The sequence below is a fragment of the Trypanosoma brucei genome, chromosome 3, assembly GCF_000002445.2.
Source record: "Trypanosoma brucei brucei TREU927 chromosome 3, complete sequence".
Taxonomy (NCBI): Eukaryota; Euglenozoa; class Kinetoplastea; order Trypanosomatida; family Trypanosomatidae; genus Trypanosoma; species Trypanosoma brucei.
The window spans coordinates 543,101-559,483 of NC_007276.1; the positions used below are offsets into that span (position 1 = coordinate 543,101).

The 16,383-nt window shown below is 48.2% G+C and overlaps 6 protein-coding genes across 6 annotated transcripts, besides 9 other annotated features; all 6 read right to left on the reverse strand.

The window, feature by feature from the left end:
* Nucleotides 1-16,383: part of a sequence feature (sequence corresponds to BAC RPCI93-30P12) that runs on past both edges of the window.
* Nucleotides 123-4,181, reverse strand: Tb927.3.2070 (hypothetical protein, conserved; the record flags this gene model as incomplete). Its single annotated transcript, XM_838708.1, has 1 exon — nucleotides 123-4,181. One exon carries the CDS (start codon nucleotides 4,179-4,181, stop codon nucleotides 123-125), a length of 4,059 nt encoding a protein of 1,352 aa, XP_843801.1.
* Nucleotides 5,157-5,939, reverse strand: Tb927.3.2080 (hypothetical protein, conserved; the record flags this gene model as incomplete). The annotated part of the gene is made up of 1 exon (XM_838709.1): nucleotides 5,157-5,939. The coding sequence occupies one exon, from the start codon at nucleotides 5,937-5,939 to the stop codon at nucleotides 5,157-5,159; it is 783 nt and encodes a 260-aa protein (XP_843802.1).
* Nucleotides 6,651-6,692: a microsatellite.
* Nucleotides 6,842-6,868: a microsatellite.
* Tb927.3.2090 (aminopeptidase P1, putative) lies at nucleotides 6,952-8,799 on the reverse strand (the record flags this gene model as incomplete). Its single annotated transcript, XM_838710.1, has 1 exon — nucleotides 6,952-8,799. One exon carries the CDS (start codon nucleotides 8,797-8,799, stop codon nucleotides 6,952-6,954), a length of 1,848 nt encoding a protein of 615 aa, XP_843803.1.
* Nucleotides 8,935-8,961: a sequence feature (AT_rich).
* On the reverse strand, nucleotides 9,925-10,851 carry Tb927.3.2100 (hypothetical protein, conserved; the record flags this gene model as incomplete). The annotated part of the gene is made up of 1 exon (XM_838711.1): nucleotides 9,925-10,851. The coding sequence occupies one exon, from the start codon at nucleotides 10,849-10,851 to the stop codon at nucleotides 9,925-9,927; it is 927 nt and encodes a 308-aa protein (XP_843804.1).
* Nucleotides 11,231-11,298: a sequence feature (GA-rich).
* Nucleotides 11,306-11,329: a sequence feature (AT_rich).
* Nucleotides 12,259-12,303: a microsatellite.
* Nucleotides 12,415-12,446: a microsatellite.
* Nucleotides 12,793-12,829: a microsatellite.
* On the reverse strand, nucleotides 13,258-14,529 carry Tb927.3.2110 (hypothetical protein, conserved; the record flags this gene model as incomplete). The annotated part of the gene is made up of 1 exon (XM_838712.1): nucleotides 13,258-14,529. One exon carries the CDS (start codon nucleotides 14,527-14,529, stop codon nucleotides 13,258-13,260), a length of 1,272 nt encoding a protein of 423 aa, XP_843805.1.
* On the reverse strand, nucleotides 15,118-16,116 carry Tb927.3.2120 (hypothetical protein, conserved; the record flags this gene model as incomplete). The annotated part of the gene is made up of 1 exon (XM_838713.1): nucleotides 15,118-16,116. One exon carries the CDS (start codon nucleotides 16,114-16,116, stop codon nucleotides 15,118-15,120), a length of 999 nt encoding a protein of 332 aa, XP_843806.1.

Genomic DNA, 16,383 nt, shown 5'->3' on the forward strand with positions numbered 1-16,383 from the left:
ACCACTATCTCCATCCGCCAACCCATAGACACAACCACATCTCTTTCCTTCAAATTCCCCTTCCCTTCTGGTGCCCCTCGGCTCTTTAACACGCCCACACCTCTGGAGAAATCCGCTGAGGTTTAGTCGAGCACATGCCGTGCACGGAGTACAACATGCAACAAGTATGACTCTACCGTCTTATCCGCCGAGTTGTTTATAAATATCCACATTGGCCAGCGCCCTTCTAACTGGCCTTCCGGTAGTCTCAACATGCTCATGTGCAGCGTGATAACTTGAGTATCTTGCGGGGCAAGCACGAACGTCTTTGGTTGGACATGAAGTTGGTACTTGTAGTTGTGATGAACAGTAAATATATCCTCACTTAAGCAGACATTCACAAAATGCAGCCGTCGGAGTATTGGCGCGTTGGCTTCCTCAACACTCAACTCGATTGTTTGTGTATATGTCGGAGTCGGATACACCGTGGGAACTGTAACCAACGTTTTGGCAAGATGGTTGCTAGTCAGCGAATGCAGTAATAAGTGCTGTGTTCCCACCTCATGCGGTCGAAGGTGCATCATATACAATCCCTCTCGCTGCTCCACGCGCATGCGCGGGTCACTGCAATAAATCGCCTCAACACCCTCAGACGGAAGTGCCACAGCAGTGGTTTGACCGAACATCAGCTCACGTGTGGTCACCGTCTGTGAGGCAAATATGCTAAGCTCCCATGTTTCTAATGCTTTACTCAACTTTTCATCCTCAAAAAGAGTGAGATACTCCACTCGTTGTTCATTACAATCCCGTGGAATCGTAGTGTGGATAGTTACTTCCTCCCACACAGTAACCGATGACTGAGTAATGGGGTCTAACACTACATTCGGCTCCACTGTCGTCTCATCGGAGGCAATAGAAACATGGAGGCATGCATCACGCATAGTAGAAAGCAGCTTGTCACGTTCGGATGAAACTGAAAAGGCAGAGGAAGAAAAGAACCGTGAGAATATTTTCTTCGTCACCCTTGACCCACTGGGGCCATATACCTCATAACGACGGTCGACACATGGCGGTCCCACATTGGCGTGCACGTCGATAATTCGTACCGCCTCATGAGTGGGAGTGTATACAAACGCACGAAGGTTAACCTGTTCGCCCTCCACATCAACGCTGGCCGAGCGAGAGTCCATTGCGTAAGTGTTTCTCTGCTGATTGAGACGAACGACAAAAAGAATGTCCGCATGTTCGCGCGGCCCCAAGTGGACTGTTGGGCACGACAACACATCAAGCGCATCAGTGGCTGCTGGGTCCACTTCCACAGTGAATTGTAATCCCTGAGCAAATGGGTTCTGAAACGTTACGGATACCTGCTCTGGTCGGAAAGAGGCAACAGAAATGTAATGGTGCACGGTGAGGCGCTCCATTAGAGCCTCGCCTATCTTCTTTGACTTAAGTTCGTCTCGCTGTTTCTCCAGATAACGTAGTTTAAACTCACAATCTGCATCTTGCGGTCGAGCCCCTAAGTGAACCTTTGAAGATTGAATTCCATTGGCATAGAGCTGCTTAATATACTGCGCACGACGCCAGTGCATATCATTGTCCGGCACACTAGAGGCGGTAGAAAAATCCACCCCCGCTGTCGGTCCATGTTGCTTCAAACCCGTCGTAGACCCCACGAGGGGTTGAGCCCCCGGGTACGGCACACCCGTTACTCCGCCCGTTTCCGGACCCGAATGCACAGCTTGCTGCTCACTTGCGGCGTCATTAGCGGTGGTCATCAAGCCCTGCCGAGTAGCCTCCTGTTGCGGATGGTGCTTTGCCTCCATAAGGTTTGTATGCGGTAACTTCCTCGCCACAACGACACGTGACACCTTCAGTGGCTCCACAACACGATTCTCACTCTGCTTCGGGAGCGGTTGACCCGTGCAAATGCAAAAAAGGGTCACATGCAACGAACCAGCATCTCGCACTACGGGCAAAACTTTAGATGGTACCTGAATTTCAGTGAAGCTGAGATCACGGTACACAACCAAGTCCTTTGGAATGCGAGCGCTCTCAGCATTGTACGGACGGCGAAACTCTGAGAGGCGTACATTCGCACTGCAAACGTAAAACATGGTTAGTGCGTTATAGATGTGAACATAGAGGATTGCATTGTCGCGTTGCTTATGCTTGTGCAAAAAGGGATTGTTAGCGACCTCAAAGGGTTCATACCATATCATACCGCCCCGCTGCTTTCCTTCATACAATTTAAATGTGCTCACGTGCAATGATTTATCGAGAGCTACAGCCCGAATGGGTCCTATGGTTTGGAAAGGTAGCGATCCAAAGGAAAACATGAAGCAAATATCCTTTGGTATAGGAATGGACTCATCTACAGTAAGTCCTTCGAAGCGAATACCGTACATCGACCCGGCGTTTGTACAACTAGCTGATGTGTGCTCATCGATGGGGACGGCGTGCAGCGGATGAAGAATGGGTTGCAAACCCTCCTCTAACTTACGGCGTGTCTCCCATGAAATAGAAACGGCAGTTGGTGTGAAGTTAAGTACGGTGATGGAGTCGGTTGCGTCATCCAGCTGCTTACCGGACTCGCTGACTCGTTTCGCCTCAACAGCCCGTTGGCGGTGCTGTCGAGAAGCCTGCTCCTGCATCTGCCGCAGCCGGCGGGTTTCTTCCATGATGTTGCAGAGCATCTTAAACACGTCAGTGGAACGCCCCTCGAGAACGGCCCCCACCGCGCCGCCATCATCGGCGTAGTCTAACAAAGGGAATGATGCCGCACTGTGCCTTTTATCGGCAGCGGCAACTGGCGCCAACGCATCTGCCGTTGAAAGAATCTCCATCTGCCGCCTACGCATATCAAATGGAGTAGGGATCAATTTGGCACCTTCAGTAATGGAGAGTAAAGTTGTTTTCCCCTCCCCCTCAGCTGCACTCACACCGTCCCCCTCATCTCCCAGCCTACCGCGCCTGCGTCCCAGTCGCCCTTCGCCCCTAACACCCGGCCGTGATACGTCGGCAACAGTATCAACAACGCCGGTATCATAATATCCCACCACTAGTGTCACAACAACGGGAAGCTTCCCGTACGGTGATGTGGGTTCCAACATGAGCATGCGTTGATCTCGACACGAGAAAGGTCCCTGAAGTGTGGGAAGGTTCTCTATGCGGACATCACAATCTTTCATAGGCATCACACAGAGGGGAAAAACACAGAACCCTAAGACGCGGAAATCGTCATCTATTTCCCTTTTTCGCCGTATTGCCAACACCAGCGAGGTGGCGGAATGGACCGGTAGGCCGTCAATCTCCAGCGGGGTGGCGGAGTGCAGCAGCTGCTCCTTTAATTCTATTTGCTCAGATTTCACAGGCAACGACGACAACGATAACGACAATGAATCAGAAAATTCTGAAACGTTTGATGGTTTGGACCCATCCCTAAACACTAGTGAAACCTCAGCCCCCTGCCCCAACTGCCTATAACCGTTGTGGGCCACGACGGCAATGCGCCACTCTGCTGAGCTGTCGCGCCATTCATCATCGTCCGCGGTCGGTACTATGTAAATATTCTGCAACACGCATCGGAAAATGTCGGTCGACGCCTGCGGGCAGTCGTCCACGAAGCTACGCGGTACCATAACACCGGTAGGGACCAGCCGCGTCAACAGTTGGCGTGTGGTATCGTCCTCAATAATCACCGCACTAAACGTAATTGTGTGCTCTTCCCCCTCAGATGCAGGCCACGCCTTGCGGCCTAAAGTTAAAACGTGCGCGCTGCCACGGTAAAGCTTAACAGAGGTGCTGGAGGCCATCGCCGACAGCTCAACATAACCCCAAAACAGTGCCTGCCGCCGCAGAACCGCGTCCGGAAGCGGAGCCGGGATCAGAATCTCCACAGCTAGAACCACATCGTTTGGCCGACCCTGAAAAAGAACCGGCTCCCGCTCATCTCCTCGAGGAACATCATACGTCGCACCCACAAAATGGGAAGTGGCAACGTCAAACAGCGTCATTCGAAGCGCCACAACATCTTGGAATGGTGGTTCGGAGGGGAGCGGGTCCCAATTCACCTGAAGCGTGAGTACTCCATCAGTGGCACCCTCTGCCGCTGTATTGCATTCCCATGTATCATATCGTACAGCGCTGGAGAGCAGCGCCCGCGCAGTTTGCTCCGCCGACCGGCTTCGTCTCATTCCCATTTTGTCTTCTTGGCACTACCTTCGTTCGCAATGCACCTGCGAAGGGAAATCTTTTTTCCCTTCTGAGTGCCCGTGCCTCCGTCTCTAATTGAAGCACGCCAACAACCAAACTTTATGGATGATGGCACTTCACGAAGTGCAGCAGATTTACTTGAGTCTTCCTAACTTCCACGCCCTCTATTCCGCTTCAAGCGAAACTGAAAAAGGCAACTCACAAAAGTCAGAGACACAATGTAAAGGCTAGTTGTCAGTAAATCATAGAGAAGAAAGTAGAAGAATGCCAACGGCAGGTACCAATAATGGTGCAATCTCATCGTGGGTGTCGAGTTGCGAAGGGAAGAAGCAAAGAACAGGACCAAAGTAATAAAGCGGTTTAGGCGCCCGTACGATATAAAAGACAGAAAACTCACCGACCTTAAGTGGCGGCAACACCACTATGCTCAAACAGAACTGCTGGTTTGGGTGATTATGGCCGTAACAGTTGTTATCACCATCGTGCCTCTCACCACCGTGTTACTGTTGTCATTACTTGCTTGCCTATTGAGAATAGCCCCAGCAAGTGAGCGGGCGGCAACATCGGCAAGTGCCTCAATTAAATTACATTCAAGTACCCCAACTCACTCCTCCCACTGTTCTCCAGTAACTCCAGTTCCCTTCCCAATCCGACCTTGGTTTTAACACTCCGCGTGCGGGACCTCTCTCAAGGCGGTAGTCGGATGCCACAGGGACCAAGTCAGCAAGAAGAAAGAAATGCAAAGAAGGAAAGTGGTAGTTGCGACACGCCAGAGCCAACGGCGCTGTTGAGCAGCAAAATCGTGATGAAGCCGCCAACTGCACCGTATGATGGCATGCGCAGCCCACCGTAAAACGCTAACGTTTGGACCGATAATTGATAAAGGCACCCCATTCATATTGGAATAGTGTGTGCCCAGTTATACCAACGTAATAAGTGCATTAACAGGAAGCAGGCCAGGCCTACAAACCGAGTTCAGTGGGATCCCTCCCTGCCTTCTCAGCCAATTCTCTTTTGTATTCTTCAAACATTTTCTCCATTCGATGTGATTCATTCACCACTAACAACACGAACATAAACCAAATGTAAGCGAGGGCCACCACCTGAGCCATGTCGCCCCACTTGTTCAGCTTATCAACAGTGTCGGTATCTCCAACAACGGCAGTCGTGTGATCCGTTACGTTAAACCCGAGACTCTGCAACACATTCACTGCGTCAGGTACATAAGCCGGTGGAAGGATAAACATCAGTAAGCGGTTGTCTTCCGACGGGTGTGTGACGTACCTTTCTCCCACGATGTTAAGCACGCGCCTCCCAACCCAGCTGTGAAACCTTTCACGATACATATTCGGTGTCAGTAGCAAAAGCAGCATTGGGGTTCGAATTGGCTGTTCGCGTGAGATAAATTCACGCCGTGTGAGGTTAAGATCTATACAGTCGGGAAACCCCATGGGGTGAAAGTACGCGTAACCGGGGAAGATGTTTCGGCGCAAAAGAATGCGCGCGAGGTAAACGTGCGTCGGATTAAATATGTCGTTACTAACGTACAATTTGTGCTCCTTTGCGTAGGGTTGATAGACCCACTCAGAGTAATATGAATCTAAGGCATACCGCGGTGCAGGAACAATAACTATCTGTTGCTTTCGAAACGGGTGCGTCACCTTCAATACGCTTGCTAGGTATTTTTTTTCCTCAGTGCGAATGATATCCTGCACGCGCCACTTCTTCTTCGCGAAGAGTGACATGCTCTCTGGAGAAGATTCTGTCAGTTGGGCGGCACCCGGTGACTTGAGGCTCAACTGCCACTAATACTGAACAGTTATCGCCTTCTCTCGCCTCTGCCCGCACCGCACGGTTCTCACGCTTCCGGTCCTGCGCGGGATATAAAAACACAGTTGACAGGAATAACAATGAACGTGATAAAAAGAGACATCGATAATGAGATGTTGCCGAATGGACCGCCACAAACAAAGGAGAGGGTAAAATAACATAACAACACTTTGATTCCATTTTTTTTTTTTTAACGGTTAGCGCAAAAGAAAACGATAGCACTCTTCAACGACGAAAAAGAAAACCTTGGGTTACGAGAGCTCCATTGAACGCGCCCGGACACATTGTAGTAAGATAAACCAACATTTTTAAAGGTAAAAAGAAGACAAAACGGCGCCCCAACGTTGAAGATTCGTTCGACTACTCCGGAGTAACAGCTAAAGAAACATTTCACACACAAATACACGCGCGAAAGCAGGCATTCCTATGCACTGGTAACTGATAGTGACAAAACTATGTTCGTACCGCCATAAAGCACAGCAATGTTTCAAGGGAACGAAAAGACGAAGTAGAATGCGACACCACCACCACCACCACCCTGGTCCCTATATATCTCAACGCGGTAAAAACCAGAAGCAGGTTTTTTAAAAAAAGGGGGTATTTATCACGTTGTTACCATAGGGAACGAAAAGAAAAAAATGAAAAGAAATGAAATGAAAAGAAAAGAACCGTTTCCGCAAAATAATATCCCTGTAATGGTGCACTCCAATACCTTCCCTCCCACCATCAGCTGTGAGCTCACATACCCATTCCTCATAATATTGTCTTCCTAGCGCCGGGACTGAAAATCTACAACAGTCTTATCCCATTCCCTACTCACACACACACACACACACATACACACTGGGAAGCGAGCAGTGGCGCTAAGGAAGAAGCAAACAAGCACACACTCTTGAGAACAGAAGGGCGGCACCTAATTGTCACTCCTCAACAACCGCCCTCAAGCGCACAAAGTTCAGCTGTGTGGCGCTCCACGTACGCAAGTGCGCAACTGTCATTTACTCGACGTAAATGTGGAGTGAGGGCATCACGCACAGTGCGGTGGTAATCATTCACCAACCGCACCTCGTCAGCAGTTAGCATCGACACATCAATGAGATCTCGGCACAATGGCACCATCGTGAGTGCCTCAAACGTGAGAAACCCCTCTTGGCTGTGACGTGTCGGTGCCCGCACGATTACCTCCAAGTTTTCAATACGTATGCCGTACTTTCCTGCTTTATAGTAACCAGGCTCATTAGACATAATCATTCCAGCAGCGAGAGTTGCTTCTGTTGGAGTGGGTCGATATCCAATACCCTGAGGTCCCTCGTGTACGTTAAGGAAAGACCCGACGCCATGACCCGTACCGTGGGCGTAGTCTAAACCATACCGCCAAAGGTGGACGCGCGCGAGTGCATCGAGCCGATGACCAGTCGTGCCTGTTGGCCACACCGCGTTGTGGAGCGCTAAGTGACCTTTCAAAACAAGTGTATAAGCCTGGCGCTCCTCATCAGAGGGTGGATTGAAACAAACTGTACGAGTTACATCAGTCGTACCATCAAGGTATTGAGCACCACTGTCCACAAGATAGAGTTGGTCCGGTACGATGGTAGCAGATCCCTCCTTGGGAGGGGTGTAGTGCACAACAGCACCATTTGGCCCAACGGAGGAAATAGTGGGGAAACTGAGCTGCACAAAGTGCTCCTGCTCGCGGCGGAAACCCTCGACAACATCAGCACCGCTACACTCGGTGATAGTGGTGTCACCCTTCACAACAATCATGTCGTGTAACCACGCGAGGTACCGCGTAAGTGCTACGCCGTCCCGTACGTGACAGCGGCGGAACCCTTCAATCTCAACGGCATTCTTTACTGCTTTAAGTCTCTGCGCTGGGCCGCATTTCACCCGATTCACTTTCATTTTGCATGACTCGAGCAGGGAGTACAGTCGTTGGCTCGTCTGGTATTCGTCGACCAGAAAGGCGGTGCCAGCGGGGAGCGCGCGGACATAATCCTCCAGCGCCTCATACGGGTGGAGACTAACTGAGACGACACTGCGGCCGGATTGGGTCAATTCCGCCTCGACAGGTGAAGATACCTTCGCTGAATCCACAAAGAGCGCCACGGTCGGGTCGGGGGCGGAACGTACAAGAGCATAAGAATAAAATACCGGATTGTACGGAACGTCACTTCCACGTAAGTTCGTGAGCCACGCTACCTCGTCAAGCGCAGAAAGGATCATGGCCTCACATTTTTGTCCCTTGAGCTCCTCCACAAGTGCCATCACCTTCTCCTCACGAGTTTGCCCACAGAACTGCTCAGGTCGGATGCTTAACATTTCCGCTTTCGCATCTGAGTTCTGCGGCATAAGTGGTCGAACAATCTCGGGGATAGGAACCAAATTAATAGCCTTCCGGCGCCTCTCCCACTCCGCGACAGTGGCAAGGTTATCATTCATTCCCACCAGCAAGTCTGGTTGAAGGTTAAGTCGGACAAAATCTTCCAGTGAGGGCACCCCCGGATGACCATCACGCATCAGTTGCCACTCCGGGTACAAACAATGGCCCGCCTCAAGCCAATAACGTCCATCCGTCCATAAATACGCCTCCTCCATTGTTATGAGACACGTGCCCGCGCTTCCGTTGAAATTTGTCAAGAAACCACGGCACTTGTAACTGTCCATGACGTATTCGCTGTTGTGCGGATCGCTGGAGGGGACAATAAGAGCATTGATGGAGTGTAACTTCATGGCCTCACGCACGCGAGAAAGAATCTTGGCACTGTTGGTCGACATTGTACCGTCTAGACGAAAATCCTTATTTCACCTTTGATAGACACAGCGGCCACCGTAAAAAGAGTGTGTCGTAGGTGCACGCAGGATGCAGATAATCGGTGGCTATACTAACGGTAAAATGAAAAGAAGCAACCGAATTTATTATTATTATTATTTTTTTTACTTTACCTTTCAAAGGCACGATGGCGAAGAAGTCAATTAGGAAAGAAAATAACGGCGAACCGTCACACACCAGGAGATTATTGAGCACGCAAGGGACAAATACCCTATGATATATATGCACACACAATCATGTGTGTGCATATATTTGCGTGTGATGTGTCGTTATTGTTGCTAACGTTGCTTTTCTTTTTTTTTCATGAAAACTTTGTTACCACGCACGAGATTAAATTGTTACCAGACAGCACGAAGACACAGGGACACATGAGAAAAAAAGAAGAAGAAAGGAGAAACGGATATAAAACACCGTATTCTCCCAAGTCTTCCACTACAAGGCGTGGTGTAACTGCCGTACTAAAATGGAGGGAAAAGGGAAAGAACGCTGTCGATTCACTCAGCGGCCCAGATGGCACACACACACACACACATATATATATATATATAAACGAGTAAGTAATAATAATAATAAAACAAAAAAACAAAAGCACCCAGGTGGACCTACAACAAGTGGGGATCAACAGGCAGTCCCTGTCGCGTATCTCCGTCGGAGGCTTCCACTAGAGAGAAATAAACAAAAAAAAAGGAAAATGTTTTAACCCCCTCTCCAAACCTCACGCCCTAAACCCCTCCCTCCTTTTTTACATATAAATATAGTCTTACCTCCGTACTCGGCCGCTGTTGGCATTCACAATACATCAATTAATATTTCAGCACTCTGGCTATCAGAAAATTATATCACCCAGTGGAAAAAAAAAGCAGGTGGAAGGGAACTAACTAAAAACAAAAGATACAAGTACAAATAAGAAAGCGAGGGAGAAATGCATGTCGTTCCCCACTTTTCTTCTCCAACCAGTATTCCTTGGAAAGGTTATTTGTACAACTTCACTACCATTTCAGTCGCTACGGTATTTGCATGATCTAATTTTGTTTTTCCCTCTTTTAAATGAATCCTTCAGGGAAGCACAGTTACAACCCACCAGTAAGTAATATCACAGCTCTGCGCAGAGAAGTTTCGACATCTGCCGTCGTGGCGGTATCAATGCGATCCTTCAACTCTTCCAGCGCAGCTGCCATCACACGCTGGGCGGCACGGCGCTCACCCAACACGACGGGGTCCCCCAGCACCAACTCGAACCGCAGCGGCGTCGGAATAAAATCAAGAGTCTGCGAACGGCCCTCCAAAATGACATTATATCCGGCACATCGCAGTTTCTCCACAGCAGTTGCCGCAAAGCAGACAACTTCACCTTGCATTTGTTGGGCTACAGTCGGTACAGCATTGTTCACAGCAGGAGACTTTAACAGCGTGTTCTCGATGTTTCGTACCTGTAGCTTCCCCTTAAGGACGATATCATATACGCCATTACCCAAGTCTTCAAATGTAACCTGTGAGTAAACACGCTGAATCACTTCCGAAGTCAACAACTCCGGGGAAAGGTCTCCCTTTAATTCCTCCAACAGAAGGTGCGTGTAACTTCGGAAGACGTTGCCGTTACTCCATGTGACGCAACGGGGAAGCGTTTGCTGCAGCAGCCGCACCGTTGTCCCCTTCCCCGTGCCGGAAAGTCCCTGCACAATAATGATTTTACCTTCCTTATCGGGGAGTTCCACCATTATCTCGTTAACCGCATCTTGTGTTGTCTTTGCTGACATGTCGATACGACGTCGCGGTGCAGGCGGCGGGTCTCTACTTTTGCGAAGAGTCCCTCGCTCCACCGCAATTTCTATTCCTTTCTCCAACTTTACGGAGTCCTCTTTATCACGCGCAATAATTGAGGTTCCCTCACTCACGCACAGAAGCTTGAATTTTTCATTGTCGTGTAGGAATTTAATCACCGCCCGGTTGCACGTGTCGTTCTGCTGCAGGAGCAGCTGTGAGGTAATAGTCGTCATGAGTCTGCGCGTTGTTTGCGGTACTCAGTTCCTCCTCGTTTCCTATTTTTTTTTTAAAAAAAAGATACTCCTTCGTTTATCTGATTTCCCCGTTTTGCTTCGTTTTCGCGTTACTACTGATTTCTTTTTGGTTTTAAAATGCTCCGATTGTTAATTTGTGACAATTAATTTACCGTGTTTTTTTGTTTTAACTTTTTTGTTGGTCTTTCGTACCCGGACTCTCTCACGTTACCGCTCAGCAACACGGAAGCAGTAAGGAAAGGAAGATGGTGGGGGGAGAGAAATGAGAATAGTAGCGAAGTTTCCACAAAATGAAGAATACAGAGAAACGAATAGTAAAATAAAATAAATAAAAGCGGTAAGGAAATGAAACTTGAATGAGGGAGGGGTTGAGAGGAGGAGGAGGTGAAAGAGAGAGAGAGAGATGGAAGAAAAGAAAGAGAAAGAACAATAGTAATTTATATATATATATATATATCATTAGAAAACAAAAAGAGGGGGAAAGGAGGAGAAATGACACCAACGGATAAAAATAATGTTTTAGCGTCCGTTCGGCAATTGGTCACACCACTCGTTAGGTGGCGCCCCATCACTTGCTTTTGTTTCTTTTCCTTTTTGGTATTGTTTTACTTTGCATACTGCATTATTCTTTTTGTTGATTTTATATCATTCCTCTTTATATATCATGTTGTTGTTGCCTTTTTTTATCACCCTTACTGGGATCTTTTTCCCCTTTTTTTTGTTTCAACTTTACCTATTCTCTGCTTCTCCTTTAAGCATAATCTTGGCGGACTCGTCCGGTTTGATTTACAGTTAAGAACAGAAAAGAGAGAACATATATATATACAAAAATGTTATAATCATGATTATCATTTGGCACTTCCACCGGAAGCAGAAATCTCAAACCATATCCTTCAAAAACTCCCCTCCCCTTTGTCTTATTTGGCATCGGTTTCCCTTCTTTTTATTTCTTTTTGGGTACCCCCCCCCCCGCCTCCATTCGGTTTTTTTTTCTTTTTCATGTAGAAAAAAAAAAAGTTGTTGCTGCCGCCGCTTAAGGGTGCCTCCGACATTTCACACAATAAACAATCAAACGAACAAAAAAAAAAGAGTTTGTTGGCCGCCCTCGCATCCGCCGAAACAAACACAAAAAAAGGGCATCACGAACGTACGCCACGCTAAACATAAAATGAAAAATTAAACAAAAAAACACAAAGATACTTCCGCTGTAAAACTTCCGGAACTTTCAACAACTCAGTGGCCTCAGCTCTCACCGTTATTTTCCCGTTTAATACTTTCCATTTCTCCCCGCTCCCACAACACATGTCATCTTCATCTCCATCTTATCCTCATCCCATCACTCAGTATAGTTATGCATACATGTACGCATTTGCTCTCCATGCTGCGGGAAGGAAAAGAAAAGAAAAGGAAATGAAAGGAAAGGAAAGGAAATAAAATAAAGCCCTAAAATCATGCGAAGGGTCGAAAGGGACGAAAGGGGGAAAGGGGGGTGGTTAAGCTCAAAGACACATCGCTGGTACACTGCGGAAGCACAACGCACAAATACACATATATATATATATATATTAATATATTTTATTTCCCCATTTTTTTCTTTATTCTTCGCAAATATTCATCACCCCTGCATTTTGATGCCGTGTCGTTGCCTTTACCATCAGTGAGAAGGAAAGTAAAGAAAAATACGAGAAGAAGTGACGCGCCGCAAACTAAAATCAAAAAAACAACTAAAAAAAGAGGCACAGTACAACACAGCTGCACACAATAAGAGTGCCGAAAGCGGGCACAGCAACGTCGACTGCAAAACTGCAGGGCTGCGTGGTTGAAAAGGGGAAAGTAATAGTGATGAGTGAGCTGTTGAACAGAAAGGGGAAAAGGTAATCATGATGTTCATAGCCGTCCGAATCGTGCAGGCGCTCCCACCACGCATACACGCACACACACATACACACATACGCACGGGCATACGTTGCGCTAATACCTCTTCCTGTAAAATGAACAAAATTAAAAAGAAAGTGTGATCCCGTCCGCCCTCGCTCACGAACAAATACACTCGCATAAAGTATGTTGGCAACGTAGAGAAACACATTTAGCCGAGTATGTATGCATCCATCCAAGTACATACAGTCCAATTAACACAATAGCCATCAAATCAGGTTCACTAAATGATGACGATAACGCGGCCCACGTGCACACAAAAACACACCGCTGTGAGGGAAAAATGTAGAATTGTGGGAAGAGAAAAATAAACCGCCAGAACAGAGAACAAGAGTAAGATGTATGTTCATATGAAAAGGGTTATGAACGGGTTGACGGATGTGACACGAATTACCCGCCCCCACTTAAATCTCGTTGCACACCTCAAGCTGGTGGTACACCGCCTCACCGTCAGTAATGCGGAGAGTTTTGTCTCGCTTGTTCCTGCTGTAAGTGAAGCACCGCATTGTATTGGTCTAATACAGTGTAAACCTCAGATTCCGCGGCGAGAATCTCCAACATGGGAATCAGCTGCTGCAATTCATTGTCGCCAGGGTCGTCAAACCAAGACGGAATTGGAATTGCATTACGCTGCTGAAATAAGTACGCCACAGGGCTATTGTCAATGATAGCGACACGATCCAGGTCCCGACCAAGCAATGAGAGGTCCTTCACGTAAGCGCCATTGAGAATACTGCAGTGCTCTCGGTAAAGTCGGAGGGAACCGAGTATATTGTCAGTATCAATTGCATCCATCAGTTGGTTGCAATAAACCGAGACGGAGGCGGTGAATATAATGACCTCAAAGAGAGGTGCCACGGCCTGCAAGAATTCACGCATAAAGGGACGAAAAGCAACATAAACGGTGGTGGATGTGTTCTCCATTCGTACGTCCAGCACTAGATCGTGATGTCGCGACTGACTTGTGAGTGAGCTGTGTACAAGCGTCTCATCAAGATCTAATATAAGTGTGATCTTGTCACGAAAACGCGGAAGCTGTCGTGGAAGGAGGGATGCATGATTCTTCGCATTCACAGGTGAAGTGTTCTTTGGCATCTTTTGTATCCGCCGCACCTGTTCTGAAACGGCATTTTCATAAAGTTTTGCCCTAGCCTGTTTGGTGTTACCACCATCGTCATTGTCACCACTACCGTTGATGTTGGTGACGTCATCCGTTCTTTCCCCGGGAGGCTCACCCGTATCCCGAATGCTATTGACACACCTATACGCTTCCACTAAGGAGGCCGCCGCACCTGTTCTAACGCTTTTGGACGCCGGTTCCTGCGCCTGCGTCATAATGATGCTGCTAACTTGTCGGAGTTCCTCCTCACTCTTTTCCCCTCTATGCTTAACAGGCGGACATGGTGTGCGGTTGCGGCGCGGACGGGCAGCGCTCTCTGGCACTTCAGCCTCAGGGCCTGACCACCGGGCCGAAACGGTGGGTTGCACCCTCGACGGCAAAACAACAGGCGTGGAAGCCGCTTTCTCGTTCACAACGCTTTGTGTCGGCGGTGCTACGGAGGAAATTAACGGAGGTGGGGTTGAAGATTGTTTGGGTAATGCAATTGGCTGCTGTGGCTGAGCCTCCTCCTCTCGCCTACAGTGAGGTTTCTTCGTGCAGTTTCTCACAGTGCTGAGCCTGGCCGAGATGTTTTGGAAGAATGACATGGCATCGTGGTTCATTTTCTTCTTGTCTATTCACCTCCTCTCCTTTTGTCACTCTTTCCTCCTCGGACTGAGTTCAGTAGATACCAAAGTCCCCCTCAAGCTGTTCAATTTAAAAAAATAATACCGGGAACGACAGAAACGCGCAGCACCACTTCACACCGTCACCCACCACCACCACCACCACTGCTTACTAATTTCTTCTCCTCCCTTCCGCACACGCGTTCGCCGTCCTCGTTGTCCCTAAGACCAACCTCAATTAACAGACCTCAAAGGATAAAATATTTGCTGCTTCTATTCCTTGAACTAACGCTCCAAGTACGTGTCGTTTCGTTGGTGCATTTAAAGAATAAGAAGGAAGATCAATGAAGAAAAGAGAGAAGGTTGTTTAAAGAAAAACAGGCGATGAAGTGAAGTAATAGTGTGGCAACCTCAATTCTCTTCCGCAATTCCACAAGGGACTGATAAGAAAGACAGTTAATATCTGAGCGTAAAAAGTCCGTACGGACTGAAACAGTAAGTGCAAATGCACACCACCAGCACCCCCAAGGAGGGCACCCACACCCCCTCACAGTGCAACAAATACGGGGGAGAGAGGACAATATTTCATCCAATAAACGTTTTCTCGCCTGTGTCACGGTCGACGATTACTTGCGTTCGCGTATCAGGCACGACCCGTACCTCGTAACGGCCCACGTAACACCGCAGATCCGCAAATACGAGCAACAAATTCACATTCACATTTCGACAACCCACACCACTAACAAAGAAACTCATCTCGATTCCTCTCACACCCTCTTCCGTCTGTCCCTCCTCTTTCGCAGTCGATAGCGGCCCGCGCAGCACCGTTGCATCAATTAGTGAGCAGTTCACATCCACGGAACCACCAAGGAGGGGCCCACATACACCTCGAACATCACCTTGAAGTTTGTCGAGATTAGAGATGTATTTATCTTTGAGAGAAGGCACCATCATCTCAACAGCGGTCTTTGGGGGCCGTTCGAAGAGCCTTTCCACAAATTTCTCAGCGAACGGTATGAAGTCATCAGTTTTCAAGAACTGTAATACATCGGACTTCACTTCCGTGTGTGGTTCAAAACGGAACGCTGTGACAAAAAAGCGCTTGCTAACCTCAGTCTTCGCGCTACTTTGATTCCGAGGGGCGGCTCCAGTGGTATGTCTCCACTTCCATGACATGCGACACTTCACCTGCTGTACCTTCTCGAAATCCACCAGTGCGATGATGTGCGCCTCGTCACCGTCATCCTTAACAAGAACGGCATCGCGCATGATGTTCGTCACCTTTCCCAGCCGATCGCAAACCCATCGAACCATTGCTCGCACAACACCGCGTTCCACCCTAACCGTCAGCAACTCCGGATGAAACAAATTCATGAGCTCCTTATCATAGCCAGCGGTGGCGCCATCAGTTAATACTTCTAAAAAGTGCGCCAACGGCGCCACTACCTCCGGTGGTACTTCACCAATTCGCTTTATCCGGTAGTAAAGATAGTAAAGTAATACTACAAACCATGGAACAACACTAACGATTATTACGCCCAACGTCGATGACGAGTCGAATAGAAGACTATAAATAGCGCTCATGTATAATGAGCCTTTGGATAATCCCCTTCACAATGCACCTCAGTCTAAAAGTGTGTAGCAATAGCGAAGCGCATAATAAATCGGAGCGAGAAGAAATCCTTTTGCAGTGCCCCAACGGAGCACCTTGTGGAAGGGACCTTCCCAAAAGTAGTGCCGTAGTGGAGTACATCTTTGGCACGTTTGGATGCAATGTTACCAGTTAAATAACACTCGTGCACAATACAACGCATCAACAGCATCCGATAGTGGCATAGTAAAACGGGGGAA